Here is a 27,462-nt window from a genome sequence, read left to right as displayed (position 1 = left end):
AAGAGTTAGATGCACTATTGTAAAGTGGTTGTTCCACTGGATATCATAAGGTGAATGCACCAATTTGTAAGTCGCTCTGGATAAGAGCGTCTGCTAAATGACTTAAATGTAAATGTAAATGAAGTCTTGCAGACGTTTACATGGTTTTGCGCATGTGCCAATTAATATACATTTCAAAGGCAGTACTGGACCTCTAAAAAGTTGGGTAAACAATACTTTCCTCTGGATATTAAAAAAAAAGCCAAAAATGTTGATCAGATGAAGGACCAAACGCACAGACAATTAAACATTAAACATTTTCTGCTGTGTTTCGTTTCAGATTGTATACCAAGAATTGGTATCACAGTCTGATTTATTAGGCAATATGAGGGGTAGCTGTACCAGAGACTTTCATATAGGCCTACAGTCAATTAACTAATTAGACTAGCTGCTATCGCTTTGGTGCCTTTGGGAGAGCCACCCCTTAAGTAGACCAGAACTGTGAACATTTGTTCTATGGTAAACGGCCTTTAAGGGATATCTTCATTTACCTACCAATGTTGGCGGTACCTATGGGCACTGCTTGGTGACATTATGCTCTAGGCATATCTGATAGTGACACTTGAGGGCGCTGTTGTCAAAAGAAACTCACGTGCCGCGTTTTGTGAGAGCGGGAATAGTGGAGACTGTGAGCATAGCCAACTCTGTACCAAGAAGTCTGGACCTTATAGGTAGTTGTGCATTTGCCCTGGAAGTGCAGGATTGCTGGTTCAAGTCCTACTCTGACTCTTTCCCTCAATCTCTACATTTATCCTTATTATTGCATTGCCATCTAGTGACTACGTCATGATGTGTCTTATTCTGTTGGTTGCATACCAAGGAACAGTCTGAGCTCTGTTCATAACGCCTTGGTGCCAGACCTACTTGGGGCCAATCAATCTCCGACTCATAGTCTGTTGATAAATATAGCACTGCTCTGGGAGACACTGATGTTCACAACGCAAATGTATGATGCCTGACCATCTGGCAAGGGTTTGGACCTCACAGCAAAATCAGTGGTTTAGACTATAAATTGTGGGAAAGGCAAAGTGGCAATTTGCACATGTTCTTAACGTATTCCAAATGTAGGGAGCGGTGAGAGTTTGGAGAAAACAATCCACCTGTGGTGTATTCATTACGTCTCGCAAATGAAACCGTTGACCGTTATAGAACCAAACGGAAGCAAACAGAGCAGAACAGAAACGGGGACGGACCTACCTGAATTTAGCCAATATAAACTCTCGTTTTCGTTGCAAAACGTTTTCCGTTTGTAGTAGACGGTTTCTGTTGCAAAAAAAATATCTTTGGAGTAAATGGTTTCTGTTGCAATACGTTTTACAACAGACGAAACGTTTTGCAACAGAATCGGCGTAATGAATACACGCATGATTTTGTGCGTTCTATGAGTGGTGACGACACAAGTACGTCACTTTCTACCCAATGATGGCGACTGAACGATTTTACAGCACAAGAGGCTAGACCCGTGTTACCACAAAAACAATATTGTCAAAGTAACAACTAAAGGCGAAATAACAGTGTATTATAGTGACAACATAGTTAAGATAAAGGAGGAGAGGAGCATCATCTTGCAGTTATGTTTCGGGGTTGTCCCGCCAACGTTCTCCGACCATAATGTGAGACGGAGAAAAAGGGGATCTTGGACCGAGCAGCACAGTCATAATCTGGATGACAAACATTGCTCAGTGGTGATTCTGTCACATCATCCATGCTGGCTTTATTAAAAAAGCTAGCTGTATGATATCCATTCACCACAAAGAAAGTCATCTGACAGCTAGTATTTCATCGTCGAAACCCCGGGAGGGGAACCGCTGAGGAAGGATGAAATTCACGGAGCACCTTTCGGCGCACATCACTCCTGAATGGAGAAAACAATACATCCAGTATGAGGTAAATAGCTAGCTAGCTAACGTTAGCGGTCTTGCTTTTTGGCTTGCGCAGCTAGCTAAATTATGCTAGGTACGGTAGGTACCAAAAAGGGGGTTTTCTTAAACGGAGCTTCGTTTTTTTTATAGCCAACCCAACTAGTAATATCGGGTTAGCTTGCTAAATTATCTCGCTAACCACCTCGCCAGTATCACAAATAGTTTCGGCTGAACCCTTGCCGACTAAACTCAACTCCACGATTTACGAAAAACGACCGATTTCAGCACCCAATGAATAGCCTGCAATTACACAGAACAATGTCAATTGTAATTGCAGGCTATTTGGGTGCTGAAATCAGCAGTTTTGGATAAAAACTTAATTTAATGAGACATCGAAGCTCCAGTCCGCCCACACTAAATTCGCCGCCGCTCAACTCCATCGTAAATCGTGGAGTTGAGTTTAATCGGCTAGGATTAGAGACTTCAGACGTTCAGGTTTCTGCACAGACGCTATGGATGCTTTAGTCTAGACTAGAGTGACCGGTTAAATTGTGTTTGAGAGCATTTTTAAACCCTCTAAATGGTTAAGAAATAGATGTCATTGTTGCAATAGTTAGTGAGTGGGCAACATGTACTATAATCTTAAAGCTGCAATATGTAATTTTTTGGGCAACCGACGAAATTCACAGAAATGTGAATTATAAATGGCATTCTTATTGAAAGCAAATCTAAGAAGCGGTAGATGTGCGCTATTTCTATGCTTCCCTTCTTAAATGTAGTTTTAGCATCTTTTACTTTCGGTTTTGTACACCAGCTTCAAACAGCGGAAATTACAACATATTTCACAGGGTTTAGATCAGGGATCATCAACTAGAATCAGCCGTGGGCCAATTTGTTATTCAGCGGATGGTAGGGGGGCCAGAAAATAATCATTATTTTTTGTTGTTGACTAAAACATAATTGTTTCAAACCTTGATTACATTTGGTGACATTGACCTGCATAGGGTGCAGTCTTTCGGATGGGATATTAAAACGGGTGTCCTGACTCTGTGGTCATTCAAAATCCCATGGTGCTTATTGTAAGAGTTAACCTCTGAAATGTAACTATATGTAATTGTTCACTGCTGTGTCATGGATAAATTCCCAACCTGGTCACATTCTGTCACGGCCACCTAATCATCCCCCTCATTCCTAATTGGCATATATCACTCCTCACCTCTCCACCTGGTAGCTGATGTGTGGTGGGAGTTCTGGTACAAAAATGCTCGCTGTGCATCACTGAGGTGGGTGCTACACATTGATGGTGGATGAGATGAGTACGTAAAGCGCTTTGAGGACCGTCAGTTAGTAGCAAAGTGCTATATAAATCCAATCTATTATTTGTATACAATCACCAATGTCTCTTATGCATGGGAATACTTGGGAACAGTTTTCTCAAATTAAAATAGCTGATTTCCTGATGTTTTTACAGTTCATGTCCAACAATAAAAAATTAAGAAGAAAAAAATGTTGGAAGGCCGAATCAAAATGTATTTGTCACACTGAACACATGTTTAGCAGATGTTATTGCGGGTGTAGCGAACTCGTGGCTTGGGGAACCCTGGTTTAGATTGCTTGTTTTGTCACATAAACTGAAATTAGGCGAACTATTAGAATTTTAACAACCAGGGAATGGCAGATTGATTTCTGCATATTGCACCTTTTAAATTGACAAGTTGAATTACTTTGCCATATTAAATTACTGTATGTTGCATTAACTTCCCTAATGTGGACAGTTTGTGTTACTACCTTACACAAGCTTGCGTTTTCACCCCATAAAATTGATTTGAATTACACATCCTTTTTTTTAACCTCCGATTGGTGTAAAAGTTAGTTATCACAATGACATGATTGATTGCTTAAAACAGATCAATATCTTTGGTTTTATATCATTGATTTTGTCACACGCTGGGATGCACAGAACTTAGATTGAGGAATTAACCTCTGAAATGTAACTATATGTAATTGAAAATATAATCTACGTAATCCCCCAAGTTATTATTTATCATGAGTGCAATAAACAATAACTAGTAATGCTGCATACTGCAAGAAAGGTTCAAATCTAACCTTTCTGGTTAAAACTGATAAATTGCTGAGGTGTAGTCACTTTTGAGGATACAAGCTTAAGTACACAGTACAAATATTTTATGTATTTCCTATTCAACAAAACTGTATGAATAAGGCTTAAAAATAATTATATTTTTTCTAAATAAGTATAATCAATTTATAAAACGACTTACTAAGATTTCGGAAAGTATTCAGACCCCTTGACTTTTTCCACATTTTGTTACGTTCTAGCTGAACCCTACATCACAGCTACTAACAAACTCAGTGCCTCTGTTCAATGGGGATGATTGAAAAGACCTGCAATCTATGGAACTGGTGTGGAATGCAGCAACATACTGTAGCTCTGCAATGAGCACCTGCATTTGGAGGTGACGACAGCTGCAGTCCTCAGTCAGACTGAGCCACAGCTGCTTCCAGTTCTAATCTATGCATTGCTGCTTCTTGCACTGATTTTTTTTTTTAAATAAAACATCTCTGTAAAGGGTCAGCTTGCTCTCCCTCTCCCACAGTCTGCTGGGCAGTGTGTGAACAAAATGGGGCCAGACCAGTGGTCCCTTAAGCATTTCTTTGTTATGAAATAAGCATACACACCAAATAGATTTATGGCATATTGATCAATGCGTGTCTGCAGGCCGTCATTCTTAAAAATGTATGAAATGTGGTGTAGTTATGTGTCCACCACACACAGCCCCCCCTTTTTTCTCCCTCAGAAAATGTCACTCTCCATCTTCAGTACATATAATTTAATCATCAAACATCAGTGCTGCGAGGTTTCCTTCGTGGGATTAGCCTACCGATTAGAGATTGGCAGGGCTGGAACAGACACTGAATGATGGCTCTTTGGCTCTTGTGGGGGTCAGTTCTTTACACAATGATGACACAATTTGTCTTTCCAGACTCCCGGCTGTTGGCTAGAGTTGCACAACACACAGGGACAAATTATCACGTGTGTAGTGGTTTTCAGAAGTGTATTCTGAGAATCTGCCTATTTATGAGAACCTGTTTGTTAGATTCTGCCTAGCTGTGTGGTTTGTTTGAGTGTGCATGTGTGTGAGTGCATGCATGTGCAGCTCTGAGAATATAGGTGTTGTATTTGTTCACTGATCTCTCTCTCTTAGGGCAAGAGGGAAGCTGGCCTCTGCTTCACCATTCTGTATGAGCAGAGCACTGTACTGCCTCTGAATTAGATTCAGCAGGGAAACGGGCTGAGGCTTAAAGCCGATTTATACCTGAAATGTGGTCGGAGGCCCTGTATGAAGAATGTGATGCAATTGCGGAGCCTCCGGTAGCACAGTCCAAATGGAGCTCTGTACCGCATCGCCGTGCGCCGCCCAAATTTTGTAACAACGCGGAGGGTTACATATAAAGCTCCGCATTGACATGATTGGTTGATGGTAGGTGAGGGCGGGAGGTCCAGTATAAACTAACTCACTTCCTTGACAACAGCTCTGCGCTGCTCGGCGAAGCGCAAGAAGTATGAACGCCCGGACTTCTGCAGAGGCCGTGTCACCATAGGATGCTGCACGGCCAATGCAGACGTCAGATTGACCCTGTGTGACTGTGTGTGCATTCATGTGTTTGCGTGCCATATTCATGTCTCTCTGTATTCATGTGTGTGTGACTGTTGTTACGATTGTCATTGAGAATAACAACAAGTGCCAGTCTTAGTACTGTCTGTGTGACCTCTGTTGTTGTCTACACTGCTGTTTCTTTCGCTCTTGTGGAACGCTGGTGTCAGCCGATTTTCTGGCTGCTGGCTGTCACCTGATGCGAGTTACACCGAACCATTAAAGTCACAGTTTATGATTATCGCTGTTGTCATTGCAGAAAGCAAGGGTGGGTCGTATTCATTAGGGCAAAACGGTTTGCAACGGAAAACAAAAACAAGTTTCTTATTGGACCCGTTCAGGTAGTCCCTTCCTTTTTCAGTCATTTTTTTTCTTCTGTTTGATGAATATGACCCTGATTATGGTTTACAAGCTCACATTGGAGATGCAGTGGCTAACTCACTAGTAGTTAATAGTTTATAGACAACCTACGCCTGTGTCTTGGCTTGTGCGTCATAGAATAGATGTAATCCTATTATAAGCGTGACACCCAAATATATATATATATATATATATATCAGTTTTCTTTTAGCTTAGTAGCATATTAGGCAGACTAATGCAGTGAGATTGCAGACAGAGTGAGCGGTCAGTTGTAGTCAGAAGTCACTCAACTTGACTGTTCATTCTAACCAGGCTCTGTCTCCTAGACTCCTCCTGGTGTAGCCAAATACACACACACACTTCCACAGTCCACTCTGCTTTGATTTTTGCTGGCCTTGTGTTGTTGTTTGGCCTGTATTACGGTCTATGCTGTGTGAGTACAGCCATATGCAAAGATACCACAGACCTGTGAATGGCCAACAGGAGTACAGCGTCAGAGAAGAGGGAGGATGGAGGGAGGTTGGGCTAAAGGGATAATCGCCTGCCTGTAGTGTTCTGCTTTCTTTAGGAAACTTACGCTTTAGCACCCGCTGATACACTTACTGCACAGACACAGGCTCAAGCAGGGGCAGTTGCCCTCTTTGTCACGTACACACCCACACACCGTGGGTAGTGTGGGAAAGCGTGGGCTTTCGCTACACAAGTAGCACGGCGCCCTGTCTTGTAAGGCTATATGCTGAGTGTCGCATGACAGTTGGGGAGCTTTGTAAGCAGACCACGTCATGCCATCGCTGCCTCTGTTGCTGTTATCATCCCTACCATCTGTGCCACAAACAATTTGCTGCTCAGTCAAAATCTATCTGTTCCTCACAGTCACCATTTTAAAACCGAACAACCCTAGGGAAACACTGGACTGCTAGTTTGAAAGTAGTACAAAACAAGGGTAGAAAACGTCATGTGAAAAAGAGGAAGACACGCTTCTCACGGTTAAGCCTAGGAGCTAAATGTTCCCGTGGTTTTACTTACTAGCAATGATTTTACCACAAAGGGGTCTTCTTCAGGCCTTCCCGTGTGGTCAAAATGAATGTTTCTAATAAAACTACTGGAGCGTTCAACGGTGGACTGTTCCATTTTATATTAGCCCTCGCTCTCACAGGGAGAGTCCTATGACCGTCTTCGTGGGGTGCAGAGCAGGGACCAGGCTCACGGCGGGGTCATATCACTGTCCTCAACTGGCTCAGCTACAGGGCAAAGTAAGAAAGACACTGGTCGCGTTCCAGCCCGCCGCACTGTGCAAAATGATCAGATTTCACAATGCCTTGAAGTGTTTTACATCTTTGGAACCACATTAATATGATATAGGCTAGCAGTCTGATGATATGTACGGTCCGACTGTGTGGAGATGAGCTGGAACACAACCAACCCCTCACAGAAGACCACAGCTAAGATGGAAGAATACACAGATGGGCCCCTAGTATGTTGATTCTCACGCTGTCTCGCTATTGACTGTTTCTGAGATCCTATCTGATCTAGCCAAGTTCTAAGAGAATAGGTATAAACTAGTACAAGTCATTTTATCCTCCATCTAGGTAGGAGAGACTTACCCCCCCCCCCCCCGAATCTCTTGTCGAGGCTCTTAAGGAAATTATTTCTAATAGTGTCTAAAGGCTTGGCTTAAGGCAGCGAAAGCTGACCCCAGGCTATTTGCCTAGGAGTAACATTTATCTGGACACTTTTTAAAAGGCATCTCTTGGACTGAGGAACTGAGGATGCTTGCTATTGTAGCCTGATGGTGAAGCTGTTGTTCCAAGGAGTCACATGATGAGAGAAAAAAAACAAGCATGTGAGAATGGATCTGCCTACATCATTGTTGTTGGGAACAGTGGGGGTTGGCAGTGTTGGACACACACACACACAAGTTGGATAAGGTGACAGTATGGAACCCTGATAAAGACCCAGCAAACACTGAATGATTGGGAATGATTGATTTGCGATTCCCACTGTAAGATAATACACACACACACACACACACACACACACACACACACACACACACACACACACACACACACACACACACACACACAGAAACTCCAAACACTCCCACACAACACAAGTATGCCAACGAACCCAAAGCGCAGTGACTGATCCCAGGTCATGCACAGACAGCACCACATGCTCATTATCCACCATGGGCAGAAATAAAACAGGCACGACTTTGAAACTCCTGTTTGCACTTGTCCATGTCAGTACAACAACCAATAGGTTGTCTTCCAGTGAACTAGACTTCTTTCCCAATCATTTGTCCATTCATTCTCTTCATTTGTTGCTCTTGTTTGTAGATCTACTGAATCCACTCATTCAGCAGAGCCTGAGTGACCTTGACCATGCGGCTCTATTGGCACCGAGGACTTGTATTGTCGTCTGTCTCACAGGCTTCTCCACAATAACGAGGGGCTTCTTGTTCTCTGCACTCCGGGACACACACACAGAGATGTAGAAAGACTGCAGTAGCTATCTGCTGCTGACTGTCTATTCTGAACCCATTGTCTGGACTCTGGCTAGGGGGCTAGGGCTTCGAAAAAGCACGTTCTGTTCTGTGTGATTGGTTCCGTGATGCACCAGAATAACCTTGACTGTTTCCTTTGTCATCCTGATGCCAAGGAAAGCTGGGACAGAACACTTCCCCTTTTTCACCTTTCTTCTCTATTGTTAGATTTGCATGACCCGTTTTTATCACGCAGCTCGGCTGCTTCCGCTGGCTGGCTGGCTGGTTGTACTGTCTCTGGTCTCTCTCTCTGGTCTCTGTCTGTCTACCTCTGTGCCTGCCTGCCTGCCTGCCTGCTTGCTCCTGGGCAGAAATTCTCTGGCTGTTTTAGCTAGTCAGCGGTGGAATAATCTGGTTGCCCACATGTTAAGGAGCGGCAGCGTCATGAGTCATACACCACAGCACATCACAGGGCTCTACGCTGAGCTTTTTTTACAAGGAGGACGTGTGCGTCTAAGTAACAAAACAAAAAAATGTAGGGGGACACACAGACATTGAGGAGAATGAAAAATATGAGGTAATAATCCTTCATATTTCTAGGCGCACTGGTGCTCCTAAATAAATATTCTGGGTCGCACAGCAAACCATTTAGGCGCATACGCGAGTAAAATAGTCGCACTGTATCATGTGCTGTTATAACACATTGTGCTGTAGGCTTACATGTGTGCACCTAAAGTGCATCATTTAAAGTGTTTACAGGTTGAAACGTAAATAATGTCGCCTCAAACAAAATGTCTGCAGTGCATTAGGCCTTTTTATGTGTCATCCGATTAGTTAGGTTAGTGATTTTTATTATAATTTTATTTACCCCTTTCTTGTTTTTCTATTTCTGCTCTGCAGGCTTTCAAGGATATGCTGTATTCTGCCCAGGACCAGGCACCCTCTATCGAAGGTAAAATAAGCTCTGTGTGTGTGTGTGTGTGTGTGTGTGTGTGTGTACGTGCACATGCACATGCAGTGTACGTGCATATTGAACACTATTAGGGCCCAACCCTGACCCCCACGTCCCCCCCAACACACCACTATTAGGTAACCCATGGCCTTTCAGTATCAAACTGCTGAAGATATCAATGCAAGAACAAAGTCAATCACCTGCATTAGATAGACCAGGAGAGAAAAGCGCTGGGCAAAGTGGAAAATGGAGAGAAGGAAAGACAGCAGAGGAAGAGCGTTGAGCCAGGGAGAGGAAGAAAAGTGCACAATAAGCAAACTTCATCCCTCAAATACCCCTCTTTCCTTTAAACGATGCTTCTGTCCATCAGTCTTTGGTCTAACAGCAAGGAGAATGACAGAATGCTTTGCTCCAGACTTTTTCTATTGTCGCTGGCGTCATCATAGCTGTCCTCAGTTTATTGGACGGCTAATCCATTTCTACAGCGCGATTCTCAGTGCAACGTGTCATGGTCCTTTGTTAAGAGTTCCCTGTGGTGTCTGCGTGGCATTGTGAGCTTGAAGACTTAATCCAGCTTGTTACGTTTGACCAGGCCACAGAGGCTACTTTGTTCCACTCGCCTGTCAACACCTTTTTGTAGGAGCCTGAGGTCTGGAACACAGTCAAAGCTGGAGGGAACTGCAGTACACACATGCAGGTGGAGGATTGTATAGTGTAGCTGATTAGGGTGAAAAGAGTTGGTATCTGTCAACCCTGAGATGTGCCTGAAGTTAGAGGCGTTAGGCGAGTCAAAGCTTGAGGGGACCCGAGAAGGCTTGTAGGTTGAGTATTGTACAGTGTAGCTTCTTTCAAGGGATAGAAATGGTTTTCTATCAAACGTGTGCATGTCTGTGTGTTAGACCTGGGTTCAAATACTATTTGAAATCATTTCAAATACTTTAGCCACTCACCGTGGGATTAAAATTGATTTAATTGTATTTTTTTTAATCAATGATCTACACAAAATACTCTGTCTACGTGGAATAAAAAATAACTCCTATAGGTCTAAGCCCTTGGTTTGCGATATCTACTAAGCTAACATATATTTTCAAATGGTCATACCATGGATCATTTAGCTATTTGATTTTGAATTTTAGGAACCCTGTAGGTATATTTAAGCAATAGGGCCCGAGGAGGTGTGGTACATGGCCAATATACCACTGTTAAGGGCTGTTCTTATGTACGACGCAACGCCGAGTGCCTGGACACAGCCCTTAGCCGTGGTATATTGGCCATATACCGCATAACAACCAGGGCCACAGTCTGGTTGTTACACCAGAAGTTATTGGTTATGAATATGGTGGAGTCAATTAAGGTTGGATATGAGCCAGGGGCTTGGAATGTTACTGTGTGAGGGAAAGGCAATCACATGCTTGCGGTCACTGATAGGGTGGAGAGCTGTGGATTAGTGAGGAATGGGGGTATGAGGTCAGGTCAGGTCACATGACGGGAGAAAGAAGGAACAGTTTATTAGCCACATCACTTAGCTTCCTGCCTAGCAATAAATATGTAATGTTTAGAGGGAAGGAGGAGAGTTCACCTAAATTGGGGTATATACACTTGTGCTGGTGGGAACATGTCTTTGTCTGTTCAGCTGTCTGGGCCAGTGGGTGAATACACTTTTGGTTTGAGCTTTTATAGTTGTCCGTCAGGTTCTAAATAACAGGGTAAAAACGAATACCACTTAAAGAAACTATGTCTCTAGCATAAAACACACAGATTGCTATTCAATATTCAAAGTCACGTCAAATTACTCTAGGGGTGTTTTAACGGGTATGTCTCTTAAAAACTTTGCGCACGGGGAGTGTACGGGGAGTGAGTTGCCATTATTCTTTTTAAAGCTCTTCAAGCTCTGTCAAATTGGTTGTTTATCATTGCTAGACAGCCATTTTCAAGTCTTGCCATAGATTTTCAAGTTGATTTAAGTCAAAACTGTAACTAGGCCACTCAGGAACATTCAATGTCGTCTTGGTAACTCCAGTGTAGATTTTGCCTGTTGTTTTAGGTTATTGTCCTGCTGTCTCCAAGTGTCTGTTGGAAAGCAGACTGAATCAGGTTGTCCTCTAGGATTGGCTCTATTCAGTTTATTTTATCCTGAAAAACTCCTCAGTCCTTATCGATGACAAGCATACCTATAACATGATGCAGCCATCACCATGCTTGAAAATATGAAGTATTTGGAATGTGATGTGTTGGATTTGCCCCAAACGTAACGCTTTCTATTCAGGACAAAGCTGCAGTTTTACTTTAGTGCCTTATTGCAAACAGGATGCATGTTTTGGAATATTTTAGGTTAGTACTATTGTGGAGTAACTACAATGTTGTTGATCCATCCACAGTTTTCTCCCATCACAGCTATTATTTTTTATTTAACTAGGCAAGTCAGTAAGAACAAATTCCTATTTTCAATGACTGCCTTGTTCAGGGGCAGAACGACAGTTTTTTTTACCTTGTCAGCTCGGGGATTCTATCTTGCAACCTTTCGGTTACTAGTCCAATGCTCTAACCACTAGGCTACCTGCCGCCCCAGGTAAACTCTGTAACTGATTTAAAATCACCATTGGCATCATGGTGAAATCCCTGAGCGGTTTCCTTCCTCTCCAGCAACTGAGTTAGGAAGACGTCTGTATCTTTGTAGTGACTGGGTGTATTGATACACCATCCAAAGCGTAATTAATAACTTCACCATGCTCAAAGGGATGTATAAAAAGATAGGTGGTGCCATTAGGTAGGTGCCCTTTTTTGCACGGAATTGGAAAACCTCCTTGGTCTTTGTGGTTGGATATGCGCTTAAAAGTCACTACTCGACTGAGGGACCTTACAATTATCTGTATGTGTGGGGTCTAGAGATGGGTTAGTCATTAAAAAAAATAATGTTAACCACTAATATTGCACACGGAGTCCATCCTACCTATTTTGTGACTTGTTAAGCATTTTTACTCCTGAACTTTGTTATGGCAAGCCTAAAGGGGTTGAATACTTATTGACTCAAGACATTTCAGCTTTTAATGTTTGATTAATATGTGAACATTTCTTAAAAACATAATTCCACTTTGACATCATGGGGTATTGTGTAGATCAGTGACACAATCTCATTTCAGGCTGTAACACAACAACATGTGGAAAACGTCAAGGGGGTTGAACACGTTCTGAAGACACTGTATATCCCTGGGTTTCTTCGGCGCAAAAACAAACACAGATTCCTGTGTTCATCTGAGGTCATAGTTCAACATCACTGCCACTGATAGGATTGGAGCGAGCCGATCTCTGGGTCTGTAGGTGCCGTTGCTATGGCTGGACAGTGGACACATGGCCTGGAGTGTTGCCCAAGTTGAAACTCGACTCATCAGTGCGTCGGCAAAAAAGTATTGGGACACTGTTATGCTCTCAGTGTGTTTACTGTAATAGCAATGTAGTAACCAACCGGTGTTATATAACCAAGAAGACACCGCAGTCCGCACACTGTGAAACTCCCAACCAAGTGTTTTTGATGTTTGTTAATACCCTTAGCTCTTTGTTCAGTAGGCCTACCCTTTCCAAACTCTCAACTGCAGACTGCAGTCGTCTTTGTTTTCATCACTATGATACACCGTAGATGCGTTCACTACATGAATTAGGCCGAAAGGCATCGTTTTTTCCCCTTCTTCTTCCAATCAACAGATGACAATAGAACTATGAGTGAATTGATTGTTGTGATCGCTGCAGCTGTTTGTCCGTGTGTTGTGTGAGTGTGTCAGAGAGAACGGGAGCGAGGATGCGAACTACCCACGTGTGGTAAATGACAGTTATGAATGGCTGTTGCTTATGAATATGTGTGTGGGTGTGTGTTGATTATCTCGGCTGCTGTTTTTGTGCCATTACGTGTGTGTGCCAGAACTGGGTGTAAATGGCTGTTATTTGCCATGGCAGACTAACGATAATCACAGGCCCATTTTAGGCTAAATTGAATGTAATTGAAAAGTTAATGATGGTCCTTGGAAACAGCTGAGGTTTGCAGACTTGTGAGGTTGGTTTCGCCCGTTAATTTTCACACACAGACATCATGATGTCACTTCACCAGCACGCCCACAAGTCTGACTTCACTGCCACCACCATCTTACCCACCGTGTCAAAATTGTTTTAAGGGTCTTTCTTCAACCAAATAGGCCAACAATGTGTGCCTACTACTCAGGCGCTCCTGTGATTTGGCAGTGTGTCACCCAGCTGTGTATAGATTGGTTGGTGTGTATCTCCAATCTTGTCAGCCCTCCTCAGGGCCCAGACGGCCTCAGTGACCCAGTTCTGTAGAGGTATATAGAGTTACCCAAACCAGTTATACAGGTGCTGGCTACCAGTACTACAGTGGCTGTTGGCATGCCCTGGGGCAGTTACCATGCCCTGGGGCAGTTACCATGCTCTGAGCCCTGGGGCAGTTACCATGCCCTGGGGCAGTTGATAACCGTAATCAACCCAGGAGTTCAACTTCTTACACTATACACTGAGTGTTCAAAACATTATGAACACCATGTTCTTTCCATGACAGACTGACCAGGTGAAAGTTATGATCCCTTATTGATGTCACTTGTTAAATCCACTTCAATCAGTGTAGATGAAGGGGGGAGACAGGTTAAATAAGGGTTTTTAAGCCTTGAGACATTGATTGTTTATGTTTGCCATTCAGAGGGTGAATGGGCAAGACAAAAGATTTAAGTGCCTTTAAGCGGGGTATGGTAGTAGGTGCCAGACGCACCGGTTTGTGTCAAGAACTGCAATGCTGCTGGGTTTTTCCACACTTTACAGTTTTCCCGTGTGTATCAAGAATGGTCCACCACCCAAAGGACATCGAGACAACTTGACAACTGTGGGAAGCATTGGAGTCAACATGAGCCAGCGTCCCTTTGGAACGCGTTCAACACCTTGTAGAGTCCATGCCCCGACTGAATCGAGGCTGTTCTGAGGGCAAAGGGAGGGGGGCGGGGGCGGACACAATATTAGGAAGGTGTTCTTAATGTTTTGTACACTTTGTGTACATTGAACTTGATAAACAACATCACACCAGAGAAGGGTTTTATTGGGTGATATATAGCAGAGGCAGCACATAGCCTATTGAGCGGTTCATAGCAATTCAATAATATTAAGATCCCATTGGTATTCAAGCAATATCTTCTGCCCCTTTGTCCAGTTGCGATATAGATATATAGATCTATATATAGATATATCTATATAGATCTATATATATATATATATATATATATATATATCTATCTATCTATATATATGGCCAAAGACAAAGGAAAAACAAGAAAAGGGACATTGAGGAAAAACTGTCAATTTAGTCCATGATTCAGCCACAGTCGATGCCTGTCTGAGATAAAATAGCATATCTTTTAATAAAATGAGCTCTCTTTAATCTGCAGACTCACAACAACCCCTCTTGGATAGTCCCCACTCAGATTTGGTCATCATGTGTCACTGTGTATTGAAACTGGAGTCAGGAAACTGGAGTCATAACACATACATTTATGTGAAGAAAGAAATTAAAATCTTGTCATTACCCATCTATGTAAAATGTATTTCTCCCTCAAAACTTTTAACTTGTTTTTGTCATCCGCTAGATTTAGTGAACTGAGACATCACCGAAGCTTAGAGGACAGTAGGGGAAAGCACTGTGAAGATCCCTTGTATAAATTTTAAAAATCTCTCCAAATGTTTACATTTCGACCTATTAAATTTCTCTACGACCTTTTGACTGAAGACACGTGCAAAACAGAGAGAGCCTGAAAGGCCAGTAAAAGGGATATTTGGAGACTTTCCCGCCAACGGCACTACCACAGACTAACATCCTGTTCAGCATACAGTTCTACAGGGAGTGTTCTGAGTTGTATCTTTTAGCTATTATATTCATTCACTCATCCATCATTCTCCCCATCCTCTCTTCCTCCAGTGGTATTCAGACTCTAACGATGACCTCGCTCTCTCGCTCTCTCTCTCTCTCATAGCATTTTGTTGTTGTTGCAGACCAGTGCAGGGATTTTTCTGCATTGAAAATCCTTGGACGGGCTCCCTACATGTTTTTTTTTCGGGCTACCTAAGTCCAATTCAGGAGTATTGATCTTGTTATTATGTTTGAGCATTAGAACACTGCATTAGCCATGGCAAAGTGCATGAAATTGGCATTGAAACGGCAACCTTTTCTCTCAGCTCCATGGTAACGTGTAGAATTGCAGGAAGTTAGCTTTAAAACTGAAAAAAATAAAACACTACACCGCCAAGATGGGGGGCCTCAATTGTTGTTGCCCAGGGACCGGCCAGAATTCAGCTGCTCTGACTGGCTGACCACACCCTTTGTCTAAGCCCCATTTTGATCCAGAAAAAACCCTTCCAGTGATTTATCTTTTGCTGCAAATATCTGAATGCATGTGTCCTTGCGTGTGTAATGTATTCATGATAGACTCGTTCTGCAGAAAGCGGAAGGATGAGCGTTTTGTTATGAATCAGCGTTTATCATCTAAGGCAAAAGGCGATTAGGGCGATGAATCCTTTCCTCTCAGATCCTCCCAGCCTATCACATTTCTAGTTCATTTCAGCATCTTTGGACCTACAAAATACATGAGATTATGTACCATAGTTTAAAAATCGATTTCAGGAATCCAAGTCATCGAGGACGTAATACAGGGGTCGCCATTTTCCTTAACTCCAGTGGGGGGCCACAGTATGTGCCAGTTTCTAATCTATCCAAGCACAAATGCACCTGATAAAAACGTACATGGAACCCTACATGAGCACGTAGACTCCTTGAAATATCCCTGACACCCACCCAGTCTTTTCCAGACCACAGTCTGGTTGTTCTGACTCACAGATAGTGCTCAGACACTGAGTCAGAGGCACCTGTCTGGACTACCCATAGCTCTACTGTAAGTGAACCTAATATTGTAACACTGGGAATTACTCTGAACCAACCTGCTGCCCTCTCGCCAACGGCTCCTTCTGCTGGCCTTCTGAGGTATTACAGGAGTGGGGCAGCACTGTATCGAGGCACATACTGAACTTTCTTTAAATGACTTTAGACCAGGGACCCCCCTCTGTCAAACCGGCGGCCCAGGGAGCCCCATCATACATTAGCAAAAAATACAGATTAACATGTCGTATCATCAGGTGAATGAAAAATGGCAAGGAGAAGGAATTTTCATTTTAAAAATGGATAGCTTTGGTAGATTGTTTTTCATGAGTTTGACCTCCCCACAATGTAATTGAAGTAGAAGTGTAAACTCTAACATAGCCTATTAGCTAGAAGGGTAACTCTAAAACACATTTTGGATAAGAGCAGCTGTTTAGCTGGTTAAACAGAGGTTAGTCATGTGTTGGCAAATATTAATGTCCAAGTCAAGAAAGTTTACCAGCAGCAATATCACAATAGTAGTCTGTTCGCTTTTTCAGATACTCCAGATAGTGAAATTGGATCGTTCCGTGAATTCGGTGCCTTTTGAGATGTGTGACAGTGAAAAATTTGTTTGCATTTTGTTTGCATTCAAATGTTTACATTCTGTCATAAAGAGCACATGTTCAACTTTAATAAAATACGTGTTCCCATCGAGGTGAAATACAATAAGTACCAAATAAAGTAAGAGGGTTAAAGATTTAACCTTACATCTGTCACGCCCTGACCTTAGAGACCCTTTTTATTCTCTATTTTGGTTAGGTCAGAGTGTGACTAGGGTGGGTAGTCTAGTTTTTTTCATTTCTATGTTGGCCTGGTATGGTTCCCAATCAGAGTCAGCTGTCTATCGTTGTCTCTGATTGGGGATCATATTTAGGCAGCCATTTCCCACTGGGTTTTTGTGGGATCTTGTTTTTGTGTAGCTGCCTGTGAGCAGCCCAGAACATCACGTTTCGTTTTCTTCTGTTTTGTTTTTGGTGAGTTTCATACTTATTAAACATCTGGAACTCTAAGTACGCTGCGCCTTGGTCTATTAATTCAACCAACGATCGTGACAACATCAGCCATAAATCCCCTTGTGACAGGGAAAATGGAAGCTTGTGTGCAACAGAGAGGGGCAGTTGAATGCAAGCTAAAAAAAAAAAATTAAATCTAGTCTGTTTGCCTATAGGTCAAATCAAATTTTATTTGTCACATACACATACATGGTTAGCAGATTTTAATGCGAGTGTAGCGAAATGCTTGTGCTTCTAGTTCCGGCCATGCAGTAATATCTAACAAGTAATCTAACCTAACAATTTCACAACAACTACCTTATACACCCAAGTGTAAAGGAATGAATAAGAATGTGTACATAAAAATATATGAATGAGTGTTGGCCGAACGGCATAGGCAAGATGCAGTAGATGGTATAGAGTACAGTATTTACATATGAGATGAGTAATGTATAAACATTATATCAAGTGGCATTGTTTAAAGTGGCTAGTGATACATTTATTACATCAATTTTTCCATTATTAAAGTGGCTAGAGTTGAGTCAGTATGTTGGCAGCAGCCACTCAATGTTAGTGATGGCTGTTTAACAGTCTGATGGCCTTGAGATAGAAGCTGTTTTTCAGTCTCTCGGTCCCCGCTTTGATGCACCTGTACTGACCTCGCCTTCTGGATGATAGCGGGGTGAACAGGCAATGGCTCGGGTGGTTGTTGTCCTTGATGATCTTTTTGGCCTTCCTGTGACATCGGGTGGTGTAGGTGTCCTGGAGGGCAGGTAGTTTGTCCCCGGTGATGCGTTGTTTAGACCTCACTACCCTCTACGGTTATGGGCGGAGCAGTTGCCGTACCAGGCAGTGATACAGCCCGACAAGATGCTCTCGATTGTGCATCTGTAGAAGTTTGTGTTTTTGGTGACAAGCCGAATTTCCTCAGCCACGCTGTCTGTGTGGGTGGACCATTTCTGTGTGTCCGTGATGTGTACGCCGAGGAACTTAAAACTTTCCACCCTCCACTACTGTCCCGTCGATGTGGATAGGGGGCTGCTCCCTCAAGTCCACGATCATCTTTCTTTTGTTGACATTGAGTGTGAGGTTATTTTCCTGACACCACACTTTAAGGTAACAGGGTTGACCTTGAAATGAGGTACAGATTTTGAATCACAAGTAAATAATAATCTTCAGAAATGACTGTCAAAGCAACAAAATAACTAGGTCTTCACAGTGATGGTGAAAACTTGGAGAAATGTTGGTTAAAGTCTTCCTACAAGTCAGAGGTTGCACGGAGGGCATGTCAAAATGCAGAATTTTGACAATTTAGTAAATCTTTATTCATATACAGAAAAAAAATCTGATTTATTGAATTCTCCATGTGGTCTATATTAAAGGGCACTTCATGGAATATAACAGGCTTTTAAAATTCAATATTGTTGCACAATTTATACTTAAAATATCAAAGGGATGCAAAAGACACTCATTTCGTTGAACCACCCAATTTGCTCAATATTAGGAGTTGAGAAATAAAGTTGACGTCATTCGAAATAAGATATTCTCCTGTTTTCTACTGTAGGTATGTCATTCAATACCTCCAGACCCCCGGTTGAATACCCCTGCTTTAGACCAGTGTTCCTAAAAAGCTGAAATGTGTACAGGCTTCAGTCTCAAGTGTAACACTCTTTTAAACACCTGATTCAACTAATCCACAATGTGAAATCGGGTGTTTTAGTGCTAAGCTGGGACAAAAGCCTGCTCACACTGCAGGGCCTCCAAGAGGACCAGGAGCAAAGAACACAATGTACATGTCCATCATATTTCCTTCCCGTACAAATTGGAACCGTTTCAGCTTCTCGCAGCAGTCTAGAGTTCTACCACTGCTGTGTTCTCTGCATGAAAATATTAGCCTTCTATGAAACATTAGCTCTCTTCCTTCAAACATTGCAAAACTGCTTTTCACCTCTATCAAAACATTCTCACCCTCTACTGTGTGTGAACTCTCAAACATGGCTAGCTGTTCTACATTCTAGAAGAGCTCTCAGCATTATGAACGTACTAGAACTGCTGTCTATTGTCATAACACTGTCAGTGTCATCTCCACCATGTCAGGCCACCTGAATGTGCTGAATAAGCTAACTTCGAGAGGTTAAGTAATGACAGTGTGTAATGTATGTACAGAAACCTTGCTCTCTACGGAGTCTCACAATAACCTACCGTACCATCTCTTAGGACATCCTCTGTCAATGCAGACTTAGGGGTAGGCAAGACACTAATATCATCAAAATCAATATATCATAACATGTTTTTGGGCTAGTTCATTAGTTCTGACCTGATTAAGTAGAATCCTGAAAAAGAATGTAAAAGGTACAGTTTATATTACTAAATCATAAGTTGAAAATTATACTGTTGCTGCTTCCTGTTGTCATGGATTTGTAATTATAGCCGTGTCAAAACACTGTTTTTAAATGTAATATAATAATCAATATGCTGCAATATGTTGTGATATGTTGAAGACGAAGACAAAAATTACACACGTTACACTTGTGTTCAGATTACTCTATTTTGCAAAATTAGTAACTTTTTAAAAACTGCTCACGCACCAATATTTACCAATCGGTCACTCTAGACTGAAATTGATTAGCTCGTTCTACTGTAATCAATAGAGCGTGCAAATGAGTCACTCGCATCGATATTGTATTGAAATCAATGGAACTGGGACAGGTATAGTTTGTTGTGGTTTTTCTTTGAAAAGAGCGCAAACTTGGGTATACAACATGTAACTGTCGATAGATGAGAACCTGTAGTAGGCTTTTATCAACTAATTTCCATGTAGGAAAATGTTTATGGTAGATATGAATATGAAATAGGAAACGCAAAAACCTTTTGACTGGATAATTTCAACGAATCGTCTCGCCACATGTAGTTCTAAATAGTGACGGGTTGCTTTCGTTTCAGTGATGACTGTCAAATCCGTGTATTAGTTTGTGGCCAGCGACTTTTATACAGAGAGCGCCCCGAATTGTCTGTGCTATTTTAAGTTTGAAAATGACAATGGCGTTAAGTCCGGCGACGGACAGACGCGTATGACAAAACCAACAGTACCTAACCAAATATATTCATCTGATTCAAGCAATCCATTTAGTGTTGGCGTGATAACTATACACTTTTTTATAATAACATCTCCAATCTGACGTAAAACGGATGTTTAATTCCACTAAATGTTGTGGTGAAAATGCAAGCTTGTGTCATTCGAAATAAGGGGTAACCTTTCGGTTACAAGTCCAATGCTCTAACCACTAGGCTACCCTGCCGCTCCAATATATGATGTTAGTAAATGTAGCATACTCACACACGTTTACAATAATGACATCCATTTCTTTCTACTTTAACCATGGAGAGAGTTTAGAAATGCTCCTAAGCACAATTTTAACAAGGCGCTCTAGACTAGAGCGTCCATAGGGACTGTGCAGCAGGATGAACGTTTGACGTCCACTTAAGACTCCAGTCGTTTTCACATGTTTTGATGTATTCCCTTCTAAACAAGCTTTCTAAGTTGACTAGATAGTTAAATATGGGCTGCTAGTGTTTAAATGCATGAAATATGTGAAATGACTGGGTTTAGGCTATCTTTGGCGAAAGGATCACTGCTCAATATCACACGTGGCAAAAATAGCAAGGTCTCAAAGACATTTGCAAACATCAGCTTGTCTGGAAAAGAGAGAAGATGAATAACACCTAGTTTTTTCCTTGTGCTTCAAATCTTCTCCTGTCTTTCCAGTCACCGACGAGGACACAGTCAAGAGGTACTACGCCAAGTTTGAGGAGAAGTTCTTTCAGACGTGCGAAAAGGAGCTGGCCAAAATCAACACATTCTACTCTGGTAACTGTGCATGTTGCTCGATTTCATGCACCTGATATAACCAAACCACAGTTTGTTTCTCTACTTAGCTAGCCTATTTCTATGATTGTACCAAAAAACCAACAGCACATTCACATTGCATTACTAGCAAACAGTCACATTCTCCTCCACAGGTCTAGGCCACTAATGGCCCATCTGGTCAGAAGACAAACATGAATCCCTTAGGTACTGAATCTTCCTGCCAAAGACCAATAGTTAGGCAACAGAGACCGAATCAGACTGCCTCCCTCTTACACAATCTCCCTCACTCTCCCCTTCTTCCCATGACCCTGCCTCTCCCTCTCTTCTTTCCTCCCCCCTCTCCCTCTCTCTCTCCAGAAAAGCTAGCCGAGGCCCAGCGCCGTTTCGCCACGCTGCAGAATGAGCTGCAGTCTTCACTGGATGCCCAGCGGGAGAGCAGCATGCAGGGCCTCCGTCGCCGCCGCAAGGCCGTCTTCCACCTGTCCCAGCAGGAGCGCTGCAAACACCGCAACATCAAAGACCTGCAACTGGCCTTCTCAGAGTTCTACCTCAGCCTCATCCTGCTGCAGAACTACCAGGTTAGTAGACACTTGCCCCTTAGACACTTGCCCCTTAGACACTTGCCCCTTAGACACTTGCCCCTTAGACACTTGCCCCTTAGACACTTGCCCCTTAGACACTTGCCCCTTAGACACTTGCCCCTTAGACACTTGCCCCTTAGACACTTGCCCCTTAGACACTTGCCCCTTAGACACTTGCCCCTTAGACACTGCCTCATCCTGCTGCACAACTACAAATTTAGACACTTGGGCGGTATCCGATTTTTCATATTGTAAAACCGTGCCTCACTCATCCCGGGATTTACGGTATTACTGGCATAGCCTACAAGGGGGTGCTAAAAACACAAGAAAAGCCCATTGGTCCTCTATTACCAGAATACTAACAAAAGTAGCACAAACTAATAGTGAAATCACATAGACGCTGTTAGCTAAATGCTAACGTGCGAAAACGAACAAACTAATTGCAAAGACAGGAAAATCCAGCCCATAAAGCTATACAAGCATAGCTAGTAGCAACCAAATGTAATTTCCGGTGAGTGTGGACATTTACAAGCGAATGTGAACGAGAGAAATTGGGAGAAAGGGAAAAAATGGCAGCTGTACAGAACTCATCCAGAGCTCTTTGACTTCTGGCAGAAAGACATTATAAGATATCTGATGGCAAACATTTAGTAGTGAATTGAATTGTAACTTCATCACCTCATGTGCGCTGCACAACAGAGACTCGTCGATAGATAGACTGCTATGGACTCACCAGCTCTCGCTTTCTCCCATTGTGCTATTTACAAACAAACTGTTCTGGGGAACCACAGTAAGCTTCATAATGTAAGATCATGTGAAACGAAGAACGCAATCTGCTTTATCTCCTAACGTATTGCACATGTTGACTGCAGGTATTAAAAGGTAGCTACAAATATTCCAACATATTGAAAAACGTCAAAGAAATTGTTTTGACGGTATCGAAAAACATTCCTGTGGTTTTTTAAAATACCCCGGTATACGGTATACCAACCAATCCTAGTAGACACCACCCCTAGATACTACCCCCCTATACACTATTTCTGGATACTACCTCAGCCTCATCCTGCTGCAGAACTACCAAATTAGGTACCAGCTCCTAATCACCAAACCCAAGACACTACCGCTAACCCTAACCTTGTTGTCCTGTGTCACCTTCTGATCCATTGCAACAAGTTTTACGTCCTAAAAATTCTCCGGGAGACTCCTATTATAATCCTTCAACTGTTTCTCCTCTCCCCAGAATCTGAACTTCACAGGTTTCCGTAAGATCTTGAAGAAGCATGATAAGATCCTGGAGACGTCGCGGGGAGCCGACTGGCGCGTGGCCCACGTGGAGGTGGCCCCCTTCTACACCTGCAAGAAGATCACCCAGCTCATCTCTGAGACGGAGGTACTGGACTGGACAGCCATTTTGTTTCCCCCTCTTATCAATGAAAAGCATTGGCTAGTAGTAATGTACTATAATCATTTCAGTTTTATTCGCTTATCATCTTGTCTTAACTTTTAGCTGTGACAATCTCTTCCTTTCTCGCTGTGTCTCCACCGTTCTCTCAGGCCCTGGTAACACAAGAGTTGGAGGGAGGAGACAGACAGAGAGCCATGAAGAGACTACGAGTGCCCCCACTGGGTGCTGCACAGCCTGCTCCGGCGTGGACCACCTTTAGGGTCGGCTTGTACTGTGGCGTCTTCCTCGTCCTCATGGTCACCGTCGTCATCACAGGTACGTCCGTCATCCCTCCCTCCCCATTTCTAAGTGCTCTAGTTCAGGATTTAACATCTCAGTTGTTGACGGAATGCTGACGTTAATTAATGGGTTATTAATCGTCCTACCCTCTAGCTGTGGTTGTGATAGAGAATGCCAACGTGTGGCCATTGGTGAGGATCTACCGCGGCGGCTTCCTGCTGATCGAGTTCCTCTTCCTGCTGGGCATCAACACGTACGGCTGGCGCCAGGCGGGGGTCAACCATGTGCTCATCTTCGAGCTCAACCCCCGCAACAACCTCTCCCACCAGCACCTCTTTGAGGTAAGAGTTTGGTCCCGTGTGGCTCAGTTGGGAGAGCATGGCGCTTGCAACGTCAGGATTTTGGGTTCGATTCCCGGGGCCACTCGTACGTAAAATGTATGCGCGCATAACTAAGTCACTTTGGATAAAAGCGTCTTATGAATGGCGCATATATTAGTCTGGTCCCAGAAGTTTGTTGTTGGATACTGGTTGAGTTTTAGTCATATCGTTCATATTACCTATGTGGCTTTTTATGGTCACATTTAGTGTAGTGTTACTGAATCTAGCCTTATTGGCATGAAAGGAGCAAATCAGCTGTTGCCTAAGCAGTAGAACACTAATAGATTGCGTTTTCAATCAAATTACAACACCAGTTAACCTGCCTCTCCCTCCTCTCCTCCACATAGATTGCTGGTTTCCTGGGGGTGCTGTGGTGTGTGAGCATCCTGTCCTGTCTGTTCTCCAAGTCCATCCTGGTGCCCATGCAGGCCAACCCGCTGGTCCTCTACGGCTTCTTCTTCCTCTTCCTCATCAACCCCTTCAAGACCCTCTACTACAAGTCACGCTTCTGGCTCCTCAAACTGCTGGTGAGACGCTCAGAATGCCGAAGAAGTGCACTGTCAAATGTTATATGGCCGCTGAACATGTCTGAACATGTGCCTGTCATCATGATGGGGGAAAGGGCACCATTTTATGTTGCCAAATGCTCTGTCTTTGTTGTCCTATGCATCCTTAGTCAGTAATATATATATATATATATATCCCTCTCACAATCTCTCTCTTCCCTCTCTCCATTCCCCACCTCTCTACCTTTCTCCCTATCCCTCCCTCTCCTCCAGTTCCGTGTGGTGACAGCCCCGTTCCACAGGGTAGAGTTTGCAGACTTCTGGCTGGCCGACCAGCTCAACTCTCTAGGGGTGGTTCTGATGGACCTGGAGTACCTCATCTGTTTCTACAGCTTTGAGCTCGACTGGAAGCAACAAGACGGGCTACTGCGCGACAGTAAGCAACAGACACACACACACAATAACACACTCCAAGCTCTATGGAAAATAAGCTAGTTTGACTTTCAATCACTCAGCTCAACAATCAGAGCTTTTCTCATTTCTGGTGGCTACTTTCATTTCTCTCTTCCTCTCCTTTATCCCCGTCTCCTCTCTCTGTATCTCTCTCTTTCGCACTCTCACTCATCACAACAGGCAGCCTTACCCTAACATACAAATCTCAGTCAAAACAAGCCCACACTAAACATACCCTCAAGACTTTTGTCCAAACAAAGTGAACTCGAGTCCAAACAAACATAACCTAGTCCACAGACAGCTCACTCCAAACACTATCCAGTCCAAATAAACATACATACCACCAACTAGCCTTGTTCAAGCACATTTTATCCCGTTGATGTTATTATTTGCATGGGTGTTAAGTGTTGGAGTCAACTCCATCTTAAACTCATGAGTATATTGAATTCCTATAAATAAATTCAATGTCTGATCCAACAGACAGGAATTTAAATGGAACATATTTGGCAGATTTTATTGGTTGACTGATAATGTGCTTTGTGATAAGTGCTGGTGTTTGTCACTAACTTGTATAACGTGTGCTGAATTTTATTGGTTAATTCCTAATCGATGTGTATTCTGATAGGTGGAGGCGTGTGTCACTCGTACTCGTACGGCGTGCGGGCAGTGATCCAGTGTCTGCCGGCCTGGTTCCGCTTTGTGCAGTGCCTGCGGCGTTACCGCGACTCCAAACGGGCCTTCCCACACCTGGTCAACGCCGGGAAATACTCCACCACCTTTTTCGTGGTCACCTTCGCTGCCCTCTACAGCACCCACAAAGGTATGGAGAGAATGTTTAGAGTCATCTTAGACTGGGATCTAAATGACATATCGTTAGTACAGAACTGTTTTGGGCCACTGTGCCGGTTGACATGCATATACCAATGATTCTCATAAGAGGAGAGAGGATCCACAAACAATGGAACAACTAACAAGGAGAGATTAGGACAGTAATGGTATTTGCAATATAATGTTTGTAGTTTATACGTATGCACTACGTTGATTGATTGACCAAATGCTTGAATCATTGATTGAGCGGTTGCTTTGTTGATTGATCAGTGATTTGGGTGATTGAATATGACCCTTGACCCCTATATCTCTCCCCTCCTAGCTGTGCGTCATGAGGACACCCAGATCTTCTTCTACCTGCTGATTGGCTGTTCATTAGTCAGTTCCTGTTACACCCTGGTGTGGGACCTGAAGATGGACTGGGGCCTGTTTGACCGCAATGCAGGAGATAACACCATACTCAGAGAGGAGATCGTCTACCCCCAGAAAGTTAGTGTACACCTCTTAGCCATAATGACCAAAATGACGAATATAAGTTGGGTAGAGGTAATCGTCTATATACAGAAATACACACACACACACACACTGTTCGGGAAAAACATATGCCTCAAAGAGGAACAGAGAGGATGTAGGGCTGGTCGATATGTAACTCATTTGAATGTATGTTTCTGCGCAATATTCCAAATGCCTGTATCGCAAGAATCAAGTTTTTTCGTTTTCATGAGCGTTTATGTCCGTTGTTCTCATGTTGTCTTTTTGGTCTCGTCTCCTTCGTTCCTTCTCTGCTGTGTGCACCTTTCCATTTACACCAGCGATCGGAGTATAATGACAAGATGCTCATGTCTCCGCCCTAACAATTGGAGTTGTCCCAAAGGCGCGAAGGCAGTCAACAAGCTTAGGTCCGAAATAAGCCCATAGAAAAGCATTTGGCTTGTTTGTGAAACCTCTCGTTTTCGCCTCTTCCTCTGTTTACACACAGACACACACACACACACACACATCAAGCCCCTCCCCCTGACACTCACACAACAAAGATGAGAGATCACTTCTTCCTCTCTGACAAGCAGTTTCAACTTGCTGTTTGCATTTGATGTTTGGTCCAACAGAATGGGTCATATGGACACAAACACATTGAGACATTATTTTACTGTAACAGAGGACAAGTTAACTTTTCTAACCATACCCTCAACTGCTCAAAGTTCACACAGAGCAGACAGTACTAAAACAGGAGTATCAATGAACGTTGATTCTGGAAAATTAATTCTCAGTGTCGCGCACGGCATTGCAGTACCGCTAGCAGCATTTTAGCCACAGACTGTTATACTAGTTGTCTAATTAAGCAATAAGGCATGAGGAGGTGTGGTATATGGCCAATATACCATGGCTAAGGGCTGTTCTTATGCACGATGCATCGCGGAGTGCCTGGACACAACCCTTAGCCGTGGTATATTGGCCATATACCACAAACCCCAGAGGTGCCTTTTTTGCTATTATAAACTGGTTACCAATGTAATTAGAGCAGTAAAAATACACGTTTTTTCATACCCGTGGTATACGGTCTGATATACCACGGCTGTCAGCCAGTCAGCATTTAGGGCTCGAACCACCCAGTTTATAATCTGTGTTTTATAAATGTGCAATAAAACATAACTCAATTTATATAAGGAATTGGCAACTCCTTCTCATTCTGAGAAATAAGGTCGGCCACTTGATTTCAACATCTGAACAAAGTGGACAGGCTAGCATGCTGTTAAACAGTTGTAGACGGACAGATGGGTGTGTTCATAACAATTCAACTGTTCTGCCTTGTTAACTAGCAAATAGATCCTTGAAACTT

At 43.0% G+C, this 27,462-nt stretch overlaps 1 protein-coding gene across 1 annotated transcript in view; it reads left to right on the top strand.

Moving 5' to 3' along the window:
- The first annotated feature begins 1,441 nt into the window (after positions 1-1,441).
- LOC139550939 (xenotropic and polytropic retrovirus receptor 1 homolog) overlaps positions 1,442-27,462 on the top strand; it is a 31,217-nt gene continuing 5,196 nt past the window's right edge. The window contains exons 1-11 of the mRNA XM_071362234.1: positions 1,442-1,926; positions 9,324-9,375; positions 21,092-21,193; positions 21,551-21,771; positions 23,015-23,164; positions 23,329-23,494; positions 23,612-23,799; positions 24,186-24,365; positions 24,618-24,780; positions 25,423-25,617; positions 25,948-26,114. Of these exons, the coding sequence (XP_071218335.1) occupies positions 1,858-1,926; positions 9,324-9,375; positions 21,092-21,193; positions 21,551-21,771; positions 23,015-23,164; positions 23,329-23,494; positions 23,612-23,799; positions 24,186-24,365; positions 24,618-24,780; positions 25,423-25,617; positions 25,948-26,114 (1,653 nt within the window). The 5' untranslated portion in view covers positions 1,442-1,857. The remainder of the gene's footprint in view (positions 1,927-9,323; positions 9,376-21,091; positions 21,194-21,550; positions 21,772-23,014; positions 23,165-23,328; positions 23,495-23,611; positions 23,800-24,185; positions 24,366-24,617; positions 24,781-25,422; positions 25,618-25,947; positions 26,115-27,462) is intronic.

The sequence above is a fragment of the Salvelinus alpinus genome, chromosome 23 (assembly GCF_045679555.1).
Source record: "Salvelinus alpinus chromosome 23, SLU_Salpinus.1, whole genome shotgun sequence".
Lineage (NCBI taxonomy): Eukaryota > Metazoa > Chordata > Actinopteri > Salmoniformes > Salmonidae > Salvelinus > Salvelinus alpinus.
Note: the sequence above shows the minus strand (reverse complement) of the source record. Positions and strands in the feature narration are given on the sequence as shown.